This window comes from Lutra lutra, chromosome 3 (assembly GCF_902655055.1).
Source record: "Lutra lutra chromosome 3, mLutLut1.2, whole genome shotgun sequence".
Lineage (NCBI taxonomy): Eukaryota > Metazoa > Chordata > Mammalia > Carnivora > Mustelidae > Lutra > Lutra lutra.
The window spans coordinates 83569427-83595755 of record NC_062280.1 but is presented as its reverse complement, the minus strand read 5'-3'; the positions used below and the strand labels follow the sequence as shown (position 1 = coordinate 83595755).

At 36.3% G+C, this 26329-nt stretch overlaps 1 protein-coding gene across 1 annotated transcript in view; it reads left to right on the top strand.

The window, feature by feature from the left end:
- MBD5 (methyl-CpG binding domain protein 5) overlaps positions 1–26329 on the top strand; it is a 149529-nt gene that overhangs the window by 65369 nt on the left and 57831 nt on the right. Inside the window, 2 exon segments of the mRNA XM_047722408.1 lie at positions 10080–10253; positions 21019–21692. Of these exon segments, the coding sequence (XP_047578364.1) occupies positions 21580–21692 (113 nt within the window). The 5' untranslated portion in view covers positions 10080–10253; positions 21019–21579.

Below are 26329 nucleotides of genomic sequence, written 5' to 3'. Positions count from 1 at the left end.
AATGCAACTGATTTATTTGCATTGATTTTATATCCTGATACTTTACTCAATTCCTGTACAAGTTCTAGCAGATTTGGAGTGGAGTCTTTTGGGTTTTCCACATATAGTATCATATCATCTGCGTGATAGTTTGACTTCTTTGCCGATTTGGATGCCTTTAATTTCTTTTTGTTGTCTGATTGCTGAGGCAAGGATTTCTGGTATTATGTTGAATAGTAGTGGTGATAATGGACATCCCTGTCGTGTTCCTGACCTTCGTGGAAAAGCTCTCAGTTTTTCTCCATTGAGAATGATATTTGAAGTGGGTTTTTCATAGATGGCTTTGATGATATTGAGGTATGTGCTCTATCTCTACACTTTGAAGAGTTTTGATCAAGAAAGGATGCTGTACTTTGTCAAATGCTTTTTTGGCATCTATTGAGAGTATCATATGGTTCTTGTTCTTTCTTTTATTAATGTATTCTATCAGATTCATTGATTTGCAGTTGTTGAACCAACCTTGCAGCCCTGGAATAAATCCCATGTGGTCGTGGTGAATAATCCTTTTAATGTACTGTTGAATCCTATTGGCTAGTATTTTGGTGAGAATTTTCGCATCTGTGTTCATCAAGGATATTGGTCTGTAATTCTTTTTTGATGAGGTCTTTGTCTGGTTTTGGGATCAAGGTGATGCTAGCTTCATAAAATGAGTTTGGAAGTTTTCCTTCCTTTTCTATTTTTTGGAACAGTTTCAGAAGAATATGTATTAATTCTCTTTAAATGTTTGGTAGTATTCCCCTGGGAAGCCGTTTGGCCCTGGGCTCTTGTTTGTTGAGAGATTTTTGATGACTCCTTGAATCTCCTTACTTGTTATAGGTCTGTTCAGGTTTTCTGTTTTTCCTTGGTTCAGTTTTGGAGGTTTATACGTCTCTAGGAATGCATCCATTTCTTCCAGATTGTCAAATTTGCTGGCATATAGTTCCTCATGATATGTTCTTGTAATTGTATTTCTTTGCTTTTGGTTGTGATCTTTCCTCTTCATTCATGATTTTATTAATTTGGGTCCTTTCTCTTTTCTTTTCGGTAAATCTGGCCAGGGGTTTATCAATCTTATTAATTCTTTCAATGAACCAGCTTCTAGTTTCATTGATTTGTTCTACTGGTTGTGTTGTTGTTGTTGTTGTTTTGTTTTGTTTTTTGTTTCTATTTAATTGATTTCTGCTTGATCTTTATTATTTCTCTTCTCCTGCTGGGTTTAGACTTTCTTTGCTGTTCTTTCTCTGGCTCCTTTAGGTATAGGGTGAGGTTGTGTACTTCAGACCTTTCTTGTTTCTTGAGAAAGGCTTGTATCGCTATATACTTTCCTCTCAGGACTGCCTTTGCTGTATCCCACAGATTTTGAACAGTTGTGTTTTCATTTTCATTTGTTTCCAGGAATTTTTTCAATTCTTCATTAATGTCCTGGTTGAACCATTCATTCTTTAGTAGGATGCCCTTTAGCCTCCATGTATTTGAGTTCTTTCCAGTTTTCCTCTTGTGATTGAGTTCTAGCTTCAGAGCATTGTGGTCTGAAAATATGCAGGGAATGATCCCAATCTTTTGGTACCAGTTGAGACCTGATTTGTTACCCAGGATGTGATCTATTCTGGAGAATGTTCCACATGCACTAGAGAAGAATGTGTGTTCTGCTGTTTGGGGATGAAATGTTCTCAGTATATCTGTGATGTCCATCTGGTCCAGTGTGTCATTTAAGGCCTTTATTTCCTTGTTGATCTTTTGCTTGGATGATCTGTCCATTTCAGTGAGGGGCGTATTAAATTGCCCTACTATTATTCTATTAGTGTCAACGTGTTTCCTTGATTTTGTTATTAATTGGTTTATATAGTTGGCTGCTCCCATGTTAGGGGCATAGATATTTAAAATTATTAGATCTTCTTGTTGGACAGACCCTTTGAGTATGATATAGTGTCCTTCCTCATCTCTTATTATAGTCTTTGGCTTAAAATCTAATTGATCTGATATAAGGATTGCCACCCCAGCTTTCTTCTGATGTCCATTAGCATGGTAAGTTGTTTTCCACCCCCTCACTTTACATCTGGAGGCATCTTTGGGTCTAAAATGAGTTTCTTGTAGATAGCATATTGATGGGTTTTGTTTTTTTATCCATTCTGATACCCTGTGTCTTTTGATTGAGGCATTTAGCCCATTTACATTCAGGGTAACTATTGAAAGATATGAATTTAGTGCCATTGTATTGCCTGTAAGGTGACTGTTAATGTATATTGTCTCTGTTCCTTTCTGGTCTGCTACTTTTAGGCTCTCTCTTTGTTTAGAGGACCACTTTCAATATTTCCTGTGGAGCTGGTTTGGTGTCTATGAATTCTTTTAGTTTTTGTTTGTCCTGGAATTTTTTTATCTCTCCTTCTATTTTCAATGATAGCCTAGCTGGATATAGTATTCTTGCCTGCATATTTTTCTCACTTAGTCCTCTGAATATATCATGCCATGCCAGTTCTTTCTGGCCTGCCAGGTCTCTGTGGATAAGTCTGCTGTCGATCTAATAATTTTACCATTGTGTGTTACGGACTTCTAGTCCCAAGCTACTCTCAGGATTTTCTCTTTGTCACTAAGACTTGTAAATTTTACTATTAGATGATAGGGTGTGAACCTATTTTTATTGATTTTGAGGTGGTTCTCTGTGCCTCCTGGACTTTGATGTTTATTCCCTTTGCCATATTAGGGAAATTCTCTACTATAATTCACTCCAATATACCTTCTACCTCCCCCCTTTCTTCTCCTTCTGGAATCGCAATTATTCTAATATTGTTTCGTTTTATGGTATCACTTATCTCTCGAATTCTCCCCTCATGGTCCAGTAGTTGTTTGTCTCTCTTTTGCTCAGCTGCTTTATTCTCCATCATTTGATCTTCTATATCACTAATTCTTTCTTCTGCTTCATTTATCTTTGCAGTAAGAGCCTCCATTCTTGATTGCACCTCATTAATACCTCTTTTGATTTCATCTTGGTTAGATTGTAGTCCTTTTATTTCTCCAGAAAGGGATTTTACTTTTCCATACAGGGTTTCTCTGATATCTTCCATGCATTTTTCGAGCCCAGCTAGCACCTTGAGAATCGTCATTCTGAACTCTAGATCAGACATACTACCAATGTCCATATTGATTAGGTCCCTAGCCTTCAGTACTGCCTCTTGTTCATTTTTTTTTTTTTGTGGTAGTTTGAGTGCCCTATCATTTTATCCAGATAAGAATATATGAATGAAAGAATAAAATACTATAAGGCTAGCAAAGACCCCAGAAAAATGTATGCTAACCAAATCACAAGAGATTCCCAAACTGGGGGGAGAAGAAAGGGGGTAAAAAAAAATTAAAACCAATTTAAGATACACACACACACATACACACACATAGTAGACTGGTGAATAGAACAGAGCCACCCACCCACCCACTTAATTTTCGGTGTATTTTGGTCTCTTAGAAGAAACTACCTCCCAAAATTTTAAAGAAAGAAAAACTTATATATATACAAAAATAAGGGTAAACACAATGAAGGGATGGAATATAACTATAAAGATGAGAATTTTTTTTAATTTCTAAAAAAGGAATTGATAAGTTGGTTGGAAAATGAAAGAAAAAGAAAGTGGAGAGAATTTGCTCAGGCTGGAGACTGGAACAAAGCCCTGTGCTTGATTTAGGGTATATTTTGATCTATTAGAAGAAATTGTATCCCAAAATTTTTTAGAAGAAAAAACCCTATATATATATATAAAAATTAAGTTAGATACAATGAAGGATAAAATATGACTATACTAATGAAGGTTTAAAAAGATTTTTTTTAGAAAGGTATTGTTAAGATAAACTAGTTTAAAAAAACATTAAAAGAGGAATGAGGAAAAGCTTAAAAAACTAGAATAAGAAAAAAATAAAATTAAAGAAATTTAATTAACCTTGCAAGACTAAAGAATCATGGGGAGAAAGCCATGAATTCCATACTTTGCTTTCCCCTCCTCTGGAATTCTGCTGTTCTCCTTGATCAGTGAACTTGGTCTTGGCTGAATATTCTTGCTGATCTTCTGGAAGAGGGGCCTAGTGTAGTGATTCTCAAATGTCTTTGCCCGAGGCAGAATTGTGCCACTCTTGCCAGGGGCCAGGCTAAGTAATCTGCTTGGGTTCGTTCTCAGGAGCTTTTGTTCCCTGAATGCTTTCCATAGAGCTATGGAGGATGGAAATGAAAATGGCAGCCTCCCAATTTCTGGCCCGGAGGAGCCGAGAGCTCGGGGCCCTACTCCTCTGTGCGACCTGGGAGAAAAGCCGTCAGTCACTCCCATCTCCCTGGTTTCTGGCCGTGCTCCAAGCTCACCCAGCCTGTGACTGAGTGTTTCTGCCTCTGGCACACAGCTGCTTTTGAAGTCTCCAAACCCAGCAGATTCCTGCTGCGCTGCTCTTCCAGTGGAGAAAGGGGGGTCTCCCCAGATCTGCCACTTGTGAGGTCCCTGCTCAAAGAGCAGTGGTGTGACTCTGCCGTGGATCACAGTTCAAAGTAACCCCAAGCTGAGAGTTCACTCCTCGGCTCAGTCTCTGTAGTTGGCTTCCCCACTCTGATACCTGCGAGCTCTGCCACACTCAGACACCCCTGATCCTTCTGTAACCCTGCAGGACCTGAGACCATACTGTCCCCATGAGGGTTCCACCCCTGCTTAGCCTTCGGAGCGATATCCCTCAGTGGAGCAGACTTGTTAAAGTTCTGATTTTGTAGTCTGTTGCTCCACCACTTGCTGGCAGCCGACCCCTCTCCCCACGGTCTATATTCCCATTGCTTTGGATTCACTTCTCTGCACGCCCTACCTTTCAGAAAGTGGTCAATATTCTGTTTCTAGAATTGCTGCTCTTCTTCTCTTCAATCTCCTGTTGGGTTTGTAGGTGTTCGGAATGGTTTGATAACTATCTAGCTGAACTGCTGCGACCAGATGTCTTCTCAGTCTGCTACTCCTCCACCATCTTGACTCTCACCAGCTTCTAGAACCATTTTAATTGCAGAGATCTTTATGTTGCTAAAGCCAAATTCACTATTAAAAAAAAAAAAGTTGCCTTTGGCAATTGCTTTTCTGTGGTAACCAGAATTGTTTCCATATTAGAAAGCCAAAACAAATACATAAATGACTCTTTTGAAGATTATTTAAAATTGCAACTCTCACCCATATGTCTTGACTTCATACTTTTTACTAATCAAAATAGTGCCTTATTTTTATTGATGGATTTTAATAAGTAGTGTTATGATTTGGTCTTACACAATGAATAATTATTACCAGTAAGTCTATTTTTTCTGTTTTATATATTACAGATTCCATTTAGATTTCATTAGATAAAAGAGACCTACACCTAAAATAATTTGAAAAATACTGATCTGGGGCACCTGGATGGCTCAGTGGTTAAGCCTCTGCCTTCGGCTCAGGTCATGATCTCAGGGTCCTGGGATCGAGCCCCGCATCGGGCTCTCTGCTCAGCAGGGAGCCTGCTTCCCCCCCACCTCTGCCTGCCTTGCTGACTACTTGTGATCTCTGTAAAATAAATAAATAAAATCTTTAAGAAAAAGAAAAAGAAAAATACTGATCTAGTCCAAGTCATTAATTTTACAAATTGAAAAATTAAAGTTAAGGTTAAGTTATATAGAGCTAGAAACCAGTGCAGCCACTCTGGAAAACAATATGGAGGTTCCTCAAAAAGTTGAAAATAGAGCCACCCCTACAACCCAGCAATTGCACTACTGGGTACTTACCCTAAAGATACAGATGTAGTGATCTGAAGGGACATGTGCACCCAGATGTTTATAGCAGCAATGTCCATAATAGCCAAACTATGGAAGAACCTAGATGTCCATCAACAAATGAAAGGATAAAGATGTTGTATACACACGCACATGCACACACACGTATATGATGTAATACTATGCAGCTATCAAAAAACACCATGAAATCTTACCATTTGCAACAACATGGATGGAACTAGAGGGTATTAGGCTAAGTGAAATAAGTCAATCAGAGGAAGACAATTATTTTATGATCTCTCTGATATGAGGAATTTGAGAGGCAGGGTGGGGGTTCATGGGGGGGGAATGGAGGGAAAAATGAAACACAATGGGATCAAGGAGGGAGACAAACCATAAGAGACTCTTAATCTCAGGAAACAAACTGAGGGTTGCTAGAGGGATAGGAAGGATAGCATGGCTAGGTTATGGACATTGGGGAGGGTATGTGCTATGGTGAGTGCTGTGAATTATGTAAGACTGATGATTCACAGACCTGTACCCCTGAAACAAATAATATATTATATGTTAATAAAAATATTATATAGAGCTAGAAAATTTCAGATTCCACATTTCCTAACCATTAGTTCACTGTTCTATTGTTACCTCATCTCTGAGTTCCTATAGTACATTTAGTTTATGCCATGGCATTTAGTTTGTATGCAAGCATTCATTTCATTTACTCAAAAAGTTATTCTCTGTGTGCCAGGCATTCTTGTAGGCACTGCAGACAGTCCCCAAATTTAGAAATTATACTGAAAATAGGATAAGAGAAAAGTAGATTCTATTTAGCCTCCATTTGATTTTGGTTGAATACACACATACAATTAGCCACATATATATATTACTGGGTGGTTTTAACATATTACTTACAAGAACTTTACTATTTTATTATTATATTTAAGGGAGTAAAAAAGTTCTTTAGCATTTTGAAAGGTGGAAAAACAAATAATTCAACCCAAAGCACATTGTTTGCATACCATGTACCTGGTAATGTGTTTGGCAACCTCAAAAACAAAGCTATATGAAACAAGGAATGCGTGTGCATAAAACATTGTGGTCGGCATGCAAATAGCACTGTAGAATGAGAGAGGAATGAATAAGTAACTCTGAGCAGGAGTCTAGATGGGACTTTATGGAGGAGTTAACCCTAGAGTTTAAAGAGCACAAGGTTGCTTTAAGAATGCAGAAGGAAGGGGCACTCTGATGGCTCAGTTGGTTGAGCATCTGCCTGCCTTTGGTCAGATCAGATCTCAGGGTTCTGGGATGGAGCCCCACTTCAGACTCCCTGCTCTGCTCCCTCTCCCTCTGCCTACTTGTGCTGTCTCTCTCTCTCTCTCTCTCTCTCTCTCTGAAATAAATAAAATCTTAAAAAGAAAAAAAAAAGAATACAGAAAGAAATCTTAAGTCCAGGGAACAACACGTGCATAGGCATGAAACTGTGAACAGTCCTGGCATTTCCGTGAAAGTTTAATGCAGCAAACTACTAGGGTGTCTTGGGAGGAGTGGTCAGTAAGCATTTTCAGACATTATTAGGTTGAAGAATGGAAATAATGAAATGTGAGACCTTATTTTGTACCTGGTTATTCCTCATGCATCTACCTATTTCTGTTCCTAGGTGTTAAGTTCTTTGAGAACATCGATGGTATTCTGTACTTTGCAAACTGACAGTGACACGTGCAGTGCTAAGCATGACAAGGACTCAGTACATGCTTGCTGATTAATTATGCTCATCATTCACTCAAAAAATATTTTTGACTCCAGCATGTGTAAGGTTCTATACTTTATGCTATGAGAAATTTTTTTAAAAGTTGTAAGACAGCCAGCTTTCAAGGAGTCTTGAACCTAAAGCAAAAAGTTATAAGGAATTTTTTCTGTTGTGATGATTTATATGGTCATGTGTTCACAGAGCTTATGCTCTTGTCAGAGGAAATCACAAGAGGGTAAATGTTAAAAATGTAGAGGAAATAACAATAGGGTAAATGTAAAATGGGTAAACACTAAGGAGAAAAACAATAAAATAGGAAAGGGGGATATAAATTACCAGAGAGGAAAAGACAAAGTAATTTAATTTCTCTTGCCTCCATATCCTTAATTCTAGAAAAGAAAAAATAATAATATTTATTTATAGGGTTGTGATAAGGATTAAACAAGTTAATATATTTATGTGTAAAATGTTCAGTGCTATTCCCAGAAGATGGTAGGAAGTCAGCTAATATTGTTAATACATCTGTCTTGAATAGCTTTAGAATAGTAGTCACCTTATTTCATCACTTATCAACTTCTTTTATTGAAGGATATACTTCCAAATGGTTTTGAACTACTTTATCTACAGGCTAAAACTCCCTCATCCATATCTTGCTCCTTTTAGCTTCTGTTCAATGCACTCACATCTAAAAATACTTTCTTATTGAAGTGAATCGTTGTACTTTGATAGTATTTCTTCTAGAAAACAGTATCTGCTTATCTGGATGTCAGGTCACTGTTTTCTGTTTCAGGCATGAGGCAGGCATCCAGACCTTCCTGCACAAAATATTCATTAATGCTTCATCACTTAGCCCATTTCAACGTTAAAAGGCCTGACAAAATGAGACCTTTATGCTTGCTTACCAGCTTAAAAATATATATCCAATATTGGAATTGTTATCAGACAGAAACATAAAATCTTCAATATGACTCTTTTGGAACTAAGATCATTTGCATGGATGAGATGAAGTTTGAGGTCTCCTACTAACCTTTCTTTGTCTAACTTCAGTGCATCTTTAAATGTATCCTGTGTTTCCCTTTCTCTAATCCCTGAAAACTAGATTAGCTTGCTCTTTGTGCTCCTTTAGCACTCCACCTTTAGCCCTGTTGTAGCCAGTGTCATTCAGTATTGTAATTACCTGTTTCCCTAATTGCCTTACTCCCTGCCCTCCACCTCCCAGTCGTGTATGCTCTTTATGTTCAGTTCCTTGGTATCCATTACTGTGCTCCACTTGTAGTTGATGCCCAGTAAATAGTGAAAACACTCAACCTAATGTCTGGAGTGCCTTTAATATATCAGGATTATAGGGACATAGTTATTTAATCTTGGTTCCATATTCCTTAGCTGCTGCTTTGTCCCTCCTGGCGGCTTTCTGAGGAACAGCAATGTGCAAGCATATGTACACCACGTCCTATTCACATTCCCCTGTCCTGCTTTGGCCTAAAACCAAAAGCAAAAAAAAAGAACAAGTAGGCTGGCTCTCGGGAAATACACAAAGATGGAGGAGCATCCTGTGTCATAATTATGGTCCAGCATGTGGTCCTTACTCTTCCAATTAGAAGAAAAAGTTGAGGGTGCATGGCTGGCTCAGTCAATAGATACACGACTCTTGATCTCAAACTCATGAGTTCAAGCCTCATGTTGGACATAGAGATTACTCTAAAAAATAAAGAAAATCAAGAAAAAAATTATTTGCCATTGCTTTCATGGGTGATGGGACTTTAGGGTCTGATACAGGTCACCCGTATTTATAAGAAATTAATTTATAAGCCAAACGTAAGCCATTTATCTGTTTATTTGCTCTCATTGACTGAAATACTTGTACCAAATATCCAAATTATGAACTTGATGATATCAAAGCACCTATGAAATCCAACAAAAATCAGAAGGTTGTTCATTAGCTATGGAAAGAGAACAAAATGAGCTACACTGTCCCAAGGATTATTTTACCCTGACTGAGAAAGAACCTTGTCAATGTCTCCTTGATGGCTAGGAGAAAATAGAGTAAGGGGTGATAAGGTCTCAAGTACACTTTTGAAAGTCTTATGATTTTTTTTCCTATTTGCTGAAAGGAAACAATGTTAAAAGTCGAGGGGTGGCATTTTACAACTCAATAATGGTAATGTACAATTTGCTTCCATAATTCTTTGATCCCAAGATGAGTTCTTGAGATAATGCTAATGTGGTGTTACTGATGATGGGGCTATGAAAGAAGGGGTGATAGAAGATTGAAGTTGGGTGAGAATTCTGTGTAACCTCTACCTCCTCCAACTCAAAAATCACCATGGTTTCAGTCATCTCAATTTCATCAAGAAAATTAACTGTTTGCTCATGGTTTTAGCTGCCTTACCAGCTCTCCTTCACATACTAATGCGTGATGATCCACTTTGAGTTCATTCTCCACCACTGTGAAGAAACTATGAAGTGTAGGTTAAGTGGTTGTTTAAAAAAAAAAAAAAAAAAAAGCTGTACTTCTTGTCAGAGGCTACAGTGAGTCCTTCAAGCCTTATCTCAAGGTCCTTTCTATTCCAGAGATTGGAAACCCAAGTGCCTACAGAGGCCAGGCTGATGGGAATGAAGCAGGAACCTACTGCACTGAACTGGAGAGCCAAGTCCTTTCTGAAGGAGCAGCTGCTGCTCCATTCCAGATAATTGTTGAAAGGCAGGAATGTTGACCTAGTATTACCACATTGTCCAGTTTCTCAGGTAAAGCAGGAAATGCAAATTTTCATATGAAATCCTTTAATTTAAATATAGTCAACTAATTTTACTATTATTCTCAAACTGTGTACATGCCAAACACTTCTGCAAGTGGGATTTGGCCCAGAGTCCTCTTGTTTGTAACTTGGTCTTGTATTTTGTTTAACTGTTTGTTAAATTAGAGACTTCATTTTCTACAGGTTTTGCTTTTCTTCAGCATGTTCTCTAAGACACTCTATACCTGGTTTTATGATACTGAAACTGCCTTCCTTTGCAACCTGAATACTTGTGCATAAGTTTTCTTTGGCTACTACATTTCCTCTGCCTCCCTCAGCATTCCAGTTAGCAGTCCAATGCTAAGTGGAGTTTCCTTGAGACACTTTTCATATGACACCACAAAACATCTACAGGTATTACTACTCATTCATTTTGTTCCTGATGTGTGAGCTACATAAACACAGTAAAAGTTCACTTATTTCATGGGACCAAGGGATTATATGCTTTGGACTCCTGTTTTTAGAATCCACACAGAAATAATATTCCTCCTCTTCCTTCTTGAAAGACCTTATTGAACAACTAGACTATAGTTATCTTTTACATTTAATTACACTTGTTGGAAGCATTGATTGGACCTGAGCGTTCCTAGATATTGGTACATATTTAGAGACAGTATCTTTGGGTGGGTTTCTACAATGGCTGAGGAGTCTTCTTATTTCCGCCTTGAGTAAACTGATTTTCAAGGTTACTAGGGGGCACCATTACCTCTCTACAGAACTGATTACTCCAAGTAGTAACTGGGTATCTATTGCCAGAAGAATTGAAGAGTGCTAAACACTTGTATATAAAAAAGTATATAAATATGAGTTGTTTAAATATGTTATACAACCCCAAAGGGGCATAATTCATAATTGTCTCATTCTTTTTTTTACCATAGATTTAATTAATTTTAAATTGAAGTATGACTGATATACAATATCCTATTACTTTCAGGTGTACATCATAGTGATTAAATATTTTCCTACCTTACAAAATTATCCCTATGATAAATCTAGTTACCACCTGTCCCTATATGAAGTTATTGCAACATTACTGACTGTATTCCCTATGCTGTACATTACATACTCATGACTTATTTATTTTATAACTGGAAGACTTTACCTCTTAATCTTCTTCATTATTTTGCCTACCCTCTAAGCCCTCTCCCTTCTGGTAACAAAAGGTTTGTTTCCTATATCTACGAGTCTGTTTTTGTTTCATTTTGTTTGTTCATTTGTTTTTTTTAGATCCCGTAAGTAAGTGAAATCCGGTAGTATTTGTCTTTTGTTATCTGACTTACTTCACTTGGCATAATACCCTCTAGTTTACTCTACAATAGATTATGTAAATGCAGACAAATATTTTTTCTAAGTATTCGCTAAGAGAAATTTCACTATAGTACAGAAAAACGAAAATAGCAAACTCTGCTGGTGGCTAATATGCAGAAAGAAATCATAAATAATTTTTCCCTCAGCAGTGTAGTGAGTTTATCAGTTAATTTATAGATGTGCTGGTATAACTTCTTATTATACTTTAAACAGTCCTCTAATTTTTTTTTTTTTTTACAGAATACATATTTGGGAGCTGGTAATTGTATACTTAAGCTTTTAAGAAAGTAAAATGGGGGCACATGGGTGGCTCAGCCAGTTAAGGCTCCAACACTTGGTTTTGGCTCAGGTCCTGATCTCAGGTTCATGAGATGAGCCCAACTTTGGCATCTGCACAATCTCTTCTTGAGATTCTCTGCCTTTCCCCATCCATTAGCCCCTCCCCCTACTTATACACTCTCTCTCTCCCTCTCTCTCAAATAAATAAAAGAATGTATAGTAAGAATTTTTTATATATGTATAACGACCCTCACTTTCCACTTCCTTAAATATTTTTATCTTTCTTTCTTTATTTATTTTAGAGAGAGAGAGAGAGAGAGACTGCATGAGCATGGGGGGGCAGAGGGAAAGGGAGAGAGAAGACTTAAGAAAGTTCCACACCCAGTGCAGAACCCAATGCCAGGCTCGATCTCACAACCCTGAGATCATGAGCTGAGCCAAAATCAAGAACTGAGCTACCCAGGTGCTCTTAAATATTTTTAAAGGCAAAAGGGGAAGCTTTAACTTCTCCCAATTGCTCTTTCTTTGCAGTCATGCAGAATGGCAAGGGTAAAAATAAAGCTTAGTTATGCGTAGTAATATATGTGAAATTCTGGACATTATAAGGAGGAATTGTAAGGGGTACCCAGTTTAGACTTGGAAAACCAACTAATGGTTGGAGAAACCTGGGAAGGCCTCTCTGAGGAAGTGACACTTAAACCAAGAGAAATAGAAGTTGTTTTAATGAACAAGAATGTAGGGATGGGAGATATATTCCAAGCAGAAAATTAAGAGTGATACTTGAAGCATTTTAGAACCAATCAAAGGGATAATCTTAATTTTTTTTTCTAGTATTAAAACATCCAGGTTAATGTAGGATTTTGTATATTTTTCTCTACTTGGCTAAACAGAAAGAAAAATAATAGCATATACTAGGCACAAAGCTTGTGACTTTTCCCAAAAAAAGTTTCCCTAATGCTTTTAAAGATTAGGAAAACATTAATTGGCTGATCTATGGATATAATATTTAGTTTTTTGAAAATTATATTTTTCCTGATTGAAAAGTCAATACATTTTTGCTATGGAAAATTCTGAAAATACAGAAAAGCAATGAAGAAAATAAAAATCATTCATATTCCTGCTAGCTAGAGACAACCAGTGAGAGGGCAGTGCTGTTCTACTCCACATCTACATATGTAGCAGCATTTTTTTTTTAAAGATTTTATTTATTTGTCAGAGAGAGAGGAGAGCGAGCGAGCACAGGCAGACAGAATGGCAGGCAGAGGCAGAGGGAGAAGCAGGCTCCCCGCCAAGCAAGGAGCCCGATGTGGGACTCAATCCCAGGATGCCGGGATCATGACCTGAGCCGAAGGCAGCTGCTTAACCAACTGAGCCACCCAGGCGTCCCTGTAGCAGCATTTTTGTAAATGAAGATATGTAGTATGTTTTTTTCACCTGACAATATCATGGATCTTTTACAGTGCTATTAAGTTTTCCATAACATGATTTTAATAGCTATGCATAAATAATGATTTAGCTACTCACTGTGTGCTGGCCACTGGTTTAAGACTTTTTTTTTTTTAAGATTTCATTTATTTATTTGACAGACAGAGATCACAAGTAGGCAGAGAGGCAGGCAGAGAGAGAGGGGGAGGCAGACTCCCTGCTGAGCAGAGAGCCCGATGCAGGGCTCGATCCTAGGACCCTGGGATCATGACCTGAACTGAAGGCAGAGGGTTTAACCCACTGAGCCACCCAGGCGCCCCTGGTTTAAGACTTTTAACTTGTATCCACAGAACAATTCTATAGGGCTATAATATCTGTTTTATAAAGGAAAGAAATTTTAAAACTTGCCCAAGGTCACAAGCTAATAAAGGGTAGAGCTACATAGCTGCTCAATACAGTAATTAATTTACATAAAACCCTATTTTTAGGCTTACGGGTTGTTTTCTGTATAATTTTTGGCTATCTGAAAAAATAGTCATGATTTTTTGGGTTGGCAGTGTAGGTTGGATTCAGCTGGGCCAGCTCATCCCTGGTCCACATGGTGTTGACTGGACTCCCATGTCTTAGCCCTTAGCTGTTTTGACTGGACTAGCTGGGCTTGTCTCTCCTCACCTGGACTCCCATTCTTAAGCGGCCCGGTTCAGGTTGTTCTTGGGACAGTGACATTCCAAGAAGCAAGGGTGGAAGATGGAAGGTTTAGACTCAGCACTTGAAGAGTACTGCATCTATCACATTCCACTGGTCAGAGCAAGTTGCAAGGCCAAACTAGATTCAAAGTGCAGGGTAATAAATCCTACTTCCTGATAAAAGGAGCTACAAAGTATTTCAGGCCAATTGCAGTCTACCATACTCAACATTTTGCTCTCTGAGGGCTTCTGTGTGACTAGAATGTATAAGTTGCTTAACATTGGCAGCTAGAAATGGATATAAATAATTCCCCTAACCATAGATGGGCATAGGCCAAGATGCCTGTTACCTTGACTTTAAGAACTGGCCTCCTTCTGAGGAACCTATTCCCATACCTTCCAAGTTCGTGAAAAAATGTAACCTTCCGATGTAAATACGATCCCTCATGTATAGGTTGTGAACGTTTACACTTTTCTGCCCTAACAGGGCAAAGACATTGGGAACTGGAGAGCTTCAGTAATCAGGGCAGGAAAGATGTGCTTATGGTACCCTAACACAACTATATGAAACAAATGTAAATGTGCTAAGGGTAGTTTGGGGTAAGTAGAGCCTGATAGTAGAACCTGATAGAGCCTTACATTGGATGCATATGAGAAGTATGTTTTAGAAGAAGTGGCTATACAATGAAGATAAGAACCAAATGACAATAAGAACCAGAATGAATATAGGGATAATCTAAGGGGAAGTTTTTTAAAAAATGAAAAAAGATGTAACTGCAAGGTAAGTGTGCTCATAAATAAAAATGCATATAGCTTGAATAAATAGGTGAAAGGTGAAACAGATGGGGAGGTTGGATGGGAGGGCTGGCTAAGTACTGTGAAGGAGCTGTTTGAATAATTGATAGGAGGGTGAAAGATAATTGGAAAGGAGAAATGTGATTGAGGGTTGCTCTAACAGCATAATTTAATTAATACTGATGGAAAGATTATGAGTATATCCATTTATTACCCAATCAAATGATAATAATGTTGTAGCCACTCAGACATTACTCTCCAAAATGCTAATGCTGATGTTATTTTTTTAATCCAATCATATCTGTTGTGGTGTATACATAGTTATTTTGAAATTTAAGTATAGAGGTAGGTTTTATGTGAGATTTGTTCCCAGCTGGAGAACATGAGGCGTTCACTTGCAAATGTTGGAATCGAATAGACTTCTTAATTAACTTTAAATATTTCAAGGACTAAGATGATAACCATAGCATAAAAAGTATAAATGATGGCTTAGAATTATATAATGTATGAAATATTGGTATTTTACCTGATTTACATAGTCTTACCTTGATAAATCAGCAGTTCATCTGGTATTCGTTCTATCCTACTACACATCCAAGGAACTCCACTGGGTACAAGATCAATGTGTGATGTCATTTTAAATGTTTTAATAGAATTTACTCATGATATTATATGACTCAAAAATCAACTTATTATTTTACCATTAGTCAAGTTTATGTGACATAATTCAGAAGAAATTATAATGTTTGATGTTATTTGGAAAGATTTATGAAGAATAGCTACTTTTCAGTTTTCATGATGTCATAATCTGATAGCCTTCATGATGTTTCGACAATACTTTTAAAATATACATTTAATACTGCATTAAGTAGTGAGTGTATTCTTAGGTTGACAAGAATGTCAGCAAAGCAAATGAAGAAAAAGGTCTATTGCATTAATTAGCATCCTATTGAAATATAAGTTTAATTTTTATATTGTTGGATTCATTTAATGGTTTCTTTATTAATCCAATTAAATGTATATATAAACTACTTCATAAATAAAACTGACACACTTTACAAATAAAGCACAAAGTCAGTCTGTTAATTTTCTTAGAAGCCCTATCGTACTTTCTACACAGAAATCATCACTCAGAGATTATGAGATCCTCAGGGACAGATCTAGAGCAAAACATCTTTTGTATATTTTGTCAACTTTAATACTCATTGGCTTCTATTGGCTTCTTTTAAAAACCTCTCTTTCATTTTAGATGCATATATTGCTAAAAAGTCTTTATAAGCCTTCATGGCAAAAATCAGAATATAAAACTATGTTGATTCATTAGAATATGCATAGTCTTCAGGAAGCACTTAAGCGCCTACTCCAGGCCAGGCACTACCAGGAACTGGGAATATAGGAAGGACCTAGAGAGACTCGTCCATGCTGTGAGGGAGTTTACATTCCGTTGGGAAGAGATAGCCAGTGAACAAACAAATAAATGATAACATACAGATGGATGACAGGAGGTATCAGTGACTTAAAGTCTGAGAGATTACCTGTGGTTTATAGTGTAGTGTCTTCCAGGACGTGACATCTAATTTGAATTCCAAATGGGCAGAAGAAGCCAATGCAAAGAAGTAAATCAAGCCACTAAACTCAATTCACCAAAAGCCAATTCTCAGACTAATTTACATATTGAAAGGAAGTAGGAAAATGAAAATGTTGGTAGAATTGTGGTACATCTCCTCAGAACATACACATACACACACACACACCACTTTTTGAATTATATTATTGTTGCTGCCAAAACTGTGAAAAAAAAACTTAAATTCTGTCCTAAGTGTAAGATCTATTCCTGATTCTGAGTGTTAGTGAGATGGAGGTAACTTTCATACCACTCTAACTTTTTTGTTTTAACCTATGTCTATTAGGCTTAAACCAAGCCATATAAACAAGGTAATAATGGAATTTCCAGGGAAGATGAAGGAAAAATGTTGTAGATATGTAGTTGTTTATGTTAAATTAAGAAAAGAGGAAAAACTACTGTTTTTATAATATAAACTATAAAAATAAATCTTGACTAAATCTTGAATAATGAGTTTATGTAAGTGATAAACTTATCAGAATCTTAGAGGCAAAGAGAAGATTTCCATAAATAGCAGAAGAGGATATACATGGGTTTCAAAAGTTTGAGAACCATGGCCTGAAGTGCTTTCCCAAAACTACCCTTTTGTCACTTTAAGAAACTTTTCAAGGGTCTTAAAATTATGCAACTCTGTTTTACCAAATAATTCTCAGTAAATTAACAAAATGGCTATTGATTTATGTACAAGATATAGTTATCTCAGATTTATTTGTAGTTGTGAAAATTCAGCAGAAAATCTATGTTCACAAAAGGGAAGTAAATAAATTATAGATATAGATATATCCCCTAAAATTCTATCCAGCAATTGAAAGTCATGTTTTGGAAAAGTATTTAATGCCATAGTCAAATGCTCAGGATGAAAATAAAGTGGTAATGATTCAATATTTGAAGGAAAAGATGCATTTATAACATAGAAAAAACTTGGAATCAGTGCAACTTTGGAGAACAATTTGGCAGTATCTGAAAAGTTGAGAATGTACAGACTCTACAAACTAACATTAATATGATAAATATGCCAGTAGATGAATAGTTGTATAATCATATGATACAATACCATTCAGATGTTAAAAATTAACAAATTGGATCTATATATCTGCAACAGAGATAGATCTGTGTATCTCAACTGAGATAGCTCTCAAACAATGTTGAATTTTAAAAAGCAAGTTGCAGAATGATATGTATGTGTAATAGTGTTTATATAAAATTTTAAAACACATATAACAACACCAAAAATTGTTTATATTGAGGGACGCCTGGGTGGCTCAGTTGGTTAAGCAGCTGCCTTCGGCTCAGGTCATGATCCCAGCGTCCTGGGATCGAGTCCCACATCGGGCTCCTTGCTTGGCAGGGAGCCTGCTTCTCCCTCTGCCTCTGCCTGCCACTCTGTCTGCCTGTGCTCACTCTCGCTTCTCTCTCTATGACAAATAAATAAATAAAATCTTTAAAAAAAAATTGTTTATATTGAAAATATAAATAGGGAATAAAAGCATACCTGGAAGAAAGAGGACTGGAATCATGATGGTGGTTGCCTTAAGATAGAAGAGAAGGAAATAGGGCTTAAAAAAGATGGAATGGGAGAGGGAGATAGTATTTAACTCTATCTGTAATAGTACTTTGTTTTTAAAAATAAGCAGAACTGACAAATACTTTAATTGTGAATTTGGAGTGGTGGTTTATTGTTTGTTATTATAAATTCTTTTTTAAATTGTGCTTTTAAAACTTTCTAAAAACAATGATTAAAGTACATTCAGGTTTGCAGTGGTTGTTATTCAACAGTGAGATTACAGTTCAATTTTCATTTTCACCTTCAAACATCTCTGAATTTTCCAAATTCACAAAATGAATGTTGAGAAAATCGGGGCCACTTACAGATAAATAAATGATAACTGTGTAGTTTCTGGACCTCTGCTCTGTGAAGAGTCCCTAAGGCTCTTGCAACTGAGCTGCTTCTAGAAGGCCCAAGTATCAGCAAAAAAGGATGACCTCCCCTGGGACCAAAAGGGAATAGAGGACTGGCTGCCTGCGTAATGTGGAGATATTAGATGGCCGTGTCCTGGGAAGTAGGCAGAGGCATTAGCCAGTTGATCTCAAACTTGAGCATGCATCAGAATCACCCAGAGGCTTCTTAAAGAACAGAGTGGCCCCCAGAGTTTCCAGTTAATTAAGTCTGGGGCCAGGCCTGTGCATTTGTATTTCTGACAAGTTCCTGGGCGTTACTGACAATAATGATGTTTGTCCCAGGACCATGCTTTGAGAACTGCTGGTCTAAGCAAAACCCAGCCATCAGATATTTGTATTTTTCATTGCTGAAATATGAGAGAGACGTTTGGCAGGAATCAATCCAATGTTACTCTCTGGCAGGTCTACAAATTACTTAATGGAGAGAGCCAGCCTGCCTCAGGGAAGTTGGCATCACATGCAAGAGCAGACAAACAAACAAACAAACAAAAAAAGGAAAGAAAGAAAAAAGAAGGAAGGAAGGAAAGGGGGGGGAGGAAAGAAAAAAGAAAATAGGCCTCAAATGATCAGAAAGCTCAAAAATAGGGAGAATGAGAGCCAGTCCAATCTAATGATCACCAACTTTTTCTACTTTTTATTAGGAAAGCAAGGTAATAAAGTAAGCATGAAAAGGACTGTTAAAAAAAAAAAAAAAACAGGTTCGATAATAAGGGTCTGTTACTATTTGACAAAACTGGGAGTCTAGGATGGCACAAAATTCATGTCTCTTTCCCACCTTTCAAGTAGGGAACTCCTACTGGGAGTTGGGAACTCCACTGGTAGGACTGACCCTTCCTTGTTCTCTCCATCCTTTCTCATCCTTCCTCCCTCTTTTCTTTATATTCTTCCACACTGAACAGCTCCTTACTGGCAAACATTACCGTGGGCTATGGATAAAGAGGTGCCTCCCATCTTTGTACTCCAGCCAGAGGATAATACCCTGTACCTAGTAGCTGCTGACTATCAAATGAAACTTGAATAAACACATAACATCATCAGCAGGGGTCATGGTTAAAGGTACAAGGAATGGGAGACAAGTAGGTCATTTCTGTGAGAAGCATAGACACAGTGGAGTGGCCCCAGCAATGTTAACAGCTTGAGACACCACTGGGAATGATACTAGTGGGCACTTTTCTTTATACCCCACATTTTTCCCAATAATTTTTTGCTACTTTTCCCATAGCTTGTTGATGTTTACAACACCCATGCACATGGTTTATGACTTTCAGCTAAATGAGTATATGCTAAATTACAATACCTTTGCTCTGTCGCTGAGCCCCGGCTACAAATAGAGCATATGCTTGAATACATGAAGCCTTTTAGTGTAAGGCATTCTCCTGTTTTCTCAATAAAGACAGGCCCAAAAATGTTTGGGGCTAACTTAAATTGTAGGCTTTTAGGGATGTAGATAAACTAGTTATGTGTCTATTTACACAGTTTAATTTGTTAAGTTATACATATAGATTTTAAACATCTAAAATAGAAATCCTTTTATTGAAAATTTTTAAGCAATTTTAATATTTTCATTGATTCTTACGTCCTTTGACACAGTTTTCAAGAGTGTATCATCTTCACATTCAGTTAAGTTGTTTGAGTACAACATTTTTTGAATCTGTAGATGATGCTATCACTGGACATTTTTATCCCAAGCCATATGTCCCACTCATAAAACACAACAAAAAAAATGATTTTTTTTATTCATCCTTTAGTATAGGTTCATGAGTCCCACAATGTAGTTACCCACTACATATTAAATTGATTATAGAAAGGCTTGTATACCTCCAGAAATAATGCTGACAACTGTTACATCATATTCTCCATTAGGATTAAGTACTAAATCTTTTAAAATTCTTATTTGCCATCTTTATTTTACTTAACAATTACATTCTTTCTTTCAAGCTTTCCACAATAGCACTGATTGCTGTTGTCTCAAGCCAGTGTATTTTCCCCAAGCAGCACCTTATGACTTAATAAAGGAATTAAGAGAGTACCCCATAATAGACAGGAATTTGTAAATCTTAACTATAAAGCAACTCCCACTCTTACATTCCAGAACAGTGGGAGGAATCTCTTGTACTTGAAAATGTGCTGTATATTTTCTTTTAATTTAAAAAAAAAAAACACCTGTTCTTCTTGAGGCCAATATGATGATTTGGAGAGAAAAGTAAATTTTAAGGGCATATACAATTAAAGAGTGATAAAATGTAATTGGATTAATATGAAACTTTCCAATTGTAAGAACATAAGAGGTGATAATAAGAAGCAATAGATATGTTATTGTAAGAAGGAGGTTGGGTGCGTGCGTGTGTGTGTGTGTCTGTGTGTGTGTGTGTGTGTGTGTGTGTGTGTGAAATGCCATGATCATATATCTATCTCTAATAATTAGAAAGTTACATGTGGCGAAGAGCAAGCAAATTGGTTAACTAGAGTAAAGGGATCAAGTTGAAAGAAGAAAGCAAGACAAATTTGACATGTGATTTTGACGGCAGAGAACATCAAAGTGGTTTGGTGCACTTAGGAGTTTATTCTATTTTTAAACGTGTGCAGCTTCTCAGTTTTCAATATTAAATATAAAGTTTACACATTTACATATGTTTCAGGCTACATTATTGGAATTTTGAAGACATGAAAACATCAGATGAACCAACCTACGACATCTTGGATTCTGATTGGAAGATGAAGAGAAAATTTAAAGAATGTGGCCTCTAAAGGCGGGTAGTACCTGGAAATATTAACCGACTCACACTGTAAAAATGAGACCGGTCTCTAGACTATAGAGGTTATTTTAGTCTGACATCAAGGCTCAAGACAAAATGTTGAACTAAAAACTTTACACTCTTCCCCTCCCCTAATTCAGGCAGGTACCAGCATTGGTGAATATGATTTTCCTTAGTCAGAAGCACTCATTTTTACCCATGTAGACCATCCTTAGGAATTAAATATTGTTTATTTAATGTAGATTATAATGGAAAACTGATTTTTTCCACAATGGCAGATTTCAAGGACTTGGTTCCAAACTGAGCAGAAGCTTCCCAATGCATTTTGTACAGTCTGGGAAAAACTGTGCTGCATTGGCCATTTTTGAAGGCCATCATGCCCTGTAATATAAGGATATCATCTTATTGCTGATATCTTTGGAGAGTCCCAAGCAGACACAGAAAATGAATGGAGGCAAGGACTGTGACGGAGGGGACAAAGATGGAGGTCTTCCCGCTATACAAGTTCCTGTGGGTTGGCAGCGTCGTGTGGATCAAAATGGAGTGCTTTATGTCAGGTGAGCTGCCTTATTACCTGTGTCACTCCAAGTGTGCAGTCCCAAAATTAGGAAAGTCGTGTCTGTTCCTTTGAGGAAACAATATACCATCACTGACAGCACCTCACATAAATTTGAATAAATGACCTTTGTGCTAGAAATATTCGAGTGTTTTATTTTTGCATTGTAAATTGCCTTAGGTTACAAGAGAAAATTTTAATGCATTACTTGTGTTTATATAAGGTGTCATTCTGCTTATCTCTGTCACAAGGATAAAGAAAAATATGAAGATTTCTAAAAGAAACATATAAGCATCATTACCACATTCACAGGAGAATGTAAAATACTAGACGTAGACCTGATAGGTCTTGACAATATTTTCCTGTCCTTCAAGTGCTTCAGCTGGCTTTTCTGATGTAAGGTTGAGTGTTTTTATCTATAGTTATAGAGTTATATAACTCAACAGTATGTTATGAGTCTTCTTAATTCCTGATATTAATTAAAAATAATTTCCCTATTTTTTTCTGTGCAGTTTTTAACCTATTCTATTGTATATAATAGTAAAAAAGAAAGTCATGATGGAGATGGCTCTTCATCTCACAAGTAAAAATCATACAAATAAAATGCAAATGCCTGCTCTTTTTAATTTTGGTGACATATATCTAGTGTACAATGAGTCGAATGGAATAACTGAACTGTTGACAAGAAGTTTCAGGGTTTTTTTAAACTGGCCTATAACACTGTATTAGTTTTATTAGTACAACATAGTGATTCAATATTTGTATGATTATGAAATGGTCACCTCAATAAGTCTGGTTATCATCTATAATCATACAAATTATTACATAATTACTGACTACTCCCTATGCTGTCCATTACATTCCTGTGTCTTTCTTATTTTATAACTGAAAGATTGTACCTCTTTATCCCCTTTATGTATTTTGTCTGTCCTTCCACCCATCTCCCCTTTATCAACCAGCAGTTTGTTTTCTATATCTATGAGCCTGTTTCTATTTTGTTTTGTTTATTCGTTTATTTTGTTCTTTTGATTCCACATATAAGTAAAGTCATACAGTATTTGTCTTTCTCTGTCTGACATATTTTGCTTAGCGTACTACCCACTCCATTCATCCATGTTGTCACACATGGCAAGATCTCATACTTTTTTTTCCACTGAGTAATATTCCAGTGTGTGTGTTTGTGTGTGTGTCTGTGTGTGTGTACCATATGCCCTTTGTGCATTCTTCTATCTATTAACATCTAGGGTGTTTCCATATCTTGGCTATTGTAAATAATGCTGTGATGAACATAGAAGTACAAATGTTTTTTTGAATCAGTGTTTTCATTTTCTTTGGTTAAATAGCTAGAAGTGGAATTACTGGATATATGGTATTTCTATTTTTAATTTTTTGAGGAAGCTCCATACTGTTTTCCAAACTTGCCGCTCCAAATTACATTCATACCAACAATGTACAGGATTCCTTTTTCTCTACATCCTGACCAATACTTGTTATTTCTTATCTTTTTAATGACAGCCATTTTGATACCTATGAGGGGATATCTCATTGTGGCTTTGATTTGCATTTCCCTGATAATCAGTGATGTTGAGCATTTTTTCATGTGCCTGTTCGTCATCTCTATGTCTTCTTTGGAAAAATGTTCATTCAGGTCATCTGTACATTTTTTAATCTCACTGTTTGTTTTTTGGGTATTAAGTTGTTTGAGTTCTTTCTATATTTTAGATGTTAATCCCTTATTGGATATACCCTTTGTGAGTATCTTTTCTTATTCAGTAAGTTTCTTTTTGTTTGTTGGTGGTTTATTTCAGTGTGTAAGAAGATTTTTAGGTTGATATAGTCCCATTTGTTTATTTTTATTTTTGCTGTCCTTGCCTGAGGTGACAAATCCGGAAAAAAAAAAAATTTGCTAAAATTGATGTTGAAGAGCTTACTGCTTATGTTTTCTTTTAAGGGTTTTATGGTTTCAGATCTTACATTCAAGTCTTCAATTTTGAGCTTATTTTTCTGTGTGGTGCAAGAAAGTTGTCCCGTTTCATTGTTTTGCATGTAGCTGTCTAATTTTCCTAGCAACACTTATTGAAGAGATTATCTTTTCCCCCATTGTATACTCTTCCCTCCTTTGTTGTAGATTAATTGACCATATAACCATGGGTTTATTTCTGTACTCTCTATTCTGTTCCATTGACCTGTGTATCTGTTTTTATGCTAGTACCATATTGTTTTGATTATAGTAGCTTTGTAGTATAGTTTGAGATGGGGATTGTGATTACCTCCAGCTTTGTTTTTCTTTCTAAAGATTGGGTTTGGCTATTCAGGGTCTTTTCTTCTTTTTCATTTGTTATTTTGTTCATTTGAGTCCTCTCTCTTTTCTTTTTTTCTTGATGAGTCTAGCTAAATGTTTTCAATTTCATTTATCTTTTCAAAGAACCAGCTCTTAGTTTCATCAATCTTTTCTATTTTTTTTTATTTTTAGTCTATATTTCATTTATTTCCACTCTAATGTTTATTTCCTTTTTCTACTAACTTTGGGTTTTATTTGTTCTTTTTTTAGTTCCTTTAGGCATAGGATTAAATTATTTATTTGAGATTTTTCTTGTTTCTTGAAGCAGGCCTGTATCACTATAAACATCCCTCTTAACACTGCTTTTGCGGCGTCCCATAGATTTTAGAATGTTGTGTTTATTTGTTTCAAAATTTTTTTTCTTAATTTATTCATTGACCACTGGTTGTTCAGTAGCATGATGGTTAGTCTCCATGTGTTTGTGTTTCTTCAATTTGTCTTCTAGTAATTGATTTTACATTTGTTTTATACTGTTGTGGTTGGAAAACATGGTTTGCATGATTTCAATCTCTTAAATTTATTGAGACTTATTCCGCACCCTGAGACCATGCTCCATGTGCTCTTGAGATGGAATGTTCTGTATATATCTAATAAGTCAATCTGGTCTAGTGGGTCATTTAAGGCCAGTGTTTCCTTATTGATTTTCTGTCTGGATGATCTATCCATTGATGTAAGTGGGGTGTTAAAACCCCCTCCTGTTATAGTATTGCTGTCAGTTTCTCCTTTTGTGTCTCTTAATATTTGCTTTATATATTTAGGTACTGCTCTGTTGGGTACATAAATATTTGCAAATGTTATATCTTCTTGTTAAATTGATCCCTTTATCATTTTATAATTTCCTTTTTTTATCTCTTATTACAGTCTTTGTTATAAAGTCTATTTTTGATGTAAATATTGCTTCCCGAGCTTTGTTTTTGTTTCCCTTTGCATAGAATATCTTTTTTCATTTCTTCAGTTTCAGTCTGTGTGTGTCCTTAGATCTGAAGTTAAGTCGCTTACAGGCAGCATACACATGGGTCTTGTTTCTGTTTTTGTTTTTTTAATCCCTTCGGCCACACTGTATCTTTTGATTGGAACATTTAGTCCATTTATACTTGAAGTAATTATTGATATGTGTGTACTTATTGCCATTTTGTTGTTTTCTGGTTGTTTTTGTTCTTCTCTGTTCTTTCTTCTCTTGCTCTCTTCCTTTGTGATTTGATGATGCTCTTTAGTTTTATGTTTGGATTCCTTTCCCTTTATTTTTTGTGTATCTATTTTTTCTATTTGTGTATCTATTTTGTGTATCTATTTTTGGTTTGGGGTTACCATGAGGTTCATATATAACAACCTATACAACAGCAATCTGTTTTAAGTTGGTGGTCACCTAAGTTTGAAAGCATTCTAAAAAACTACATTTTTGCTCTCCCTCTACCCATGTTTATGTTTTTGATGTTATGTTTTACATCTTTTTATTTTATATATCCTTTAATTATTGCAGATATCATTGATTTTACTACTTTTGTCTTCTAATCTTCACACTAGCATTATGAGTGGTTGATCCACTACCTTTCCTGTATATTTGCCTTTAGCAGCGAGATTATTTTTTTTCTTTCATATATTTTCTTATTTCTAGTCATGGCCTTTTCTTTTCTACTTAAAGTAGTCCCTTTAATGTTTCTTGTAGAGCCAGTTTACTTATGATGAATTCCTTTAGCCTTTGCTTGTCTGGGAAACTGTTTATCAATTCTGATTGATAACTGCGCCAGGTAAAGTATCCTTGGTTGTGAGCTTTTTCCCTTCAGCACTTTGAATTTATCATGCCACTCTCGGGCCTGCAAAGTTTCCGCTGAAAAATCAGCTGATAGTCTTATGGGAATTCCCTTACATGTAACTAATTACTTTTCTTTTTTGGGGGGAGGGTAGAATTCTCTCTTTATCTTTAATTTTTGACATTTAATTATAATATGTTTTGGTGTAGACCTGTAGGTTTATCTTGTTTGGGACTCTCTGTGCTTCCTGAACCTGGATGTCTCTTTCCTTTCCCAGGTCAGGACATTTTCAACTATCATTTTTTAAATAAGTTTTCCAACACTTTCTCTCTTTCTTCTACTTATGCGACCCCTAAATATAATGTGAATGTTAGTATGCTTGATGTTGTTTCAGAGGTTTCTTGAACTGTCCTCAGTTGTTAATTTTTTCTCTTTTGTCATTCAATTTAGGCTGTTTCCATTACTCTGTCTTTCAGATTGCTGATCCATTTTTCTGTATCTTCTAATCTGTTGTTTATTCCCCCTAGTGTATTTTTCATTTCTGTT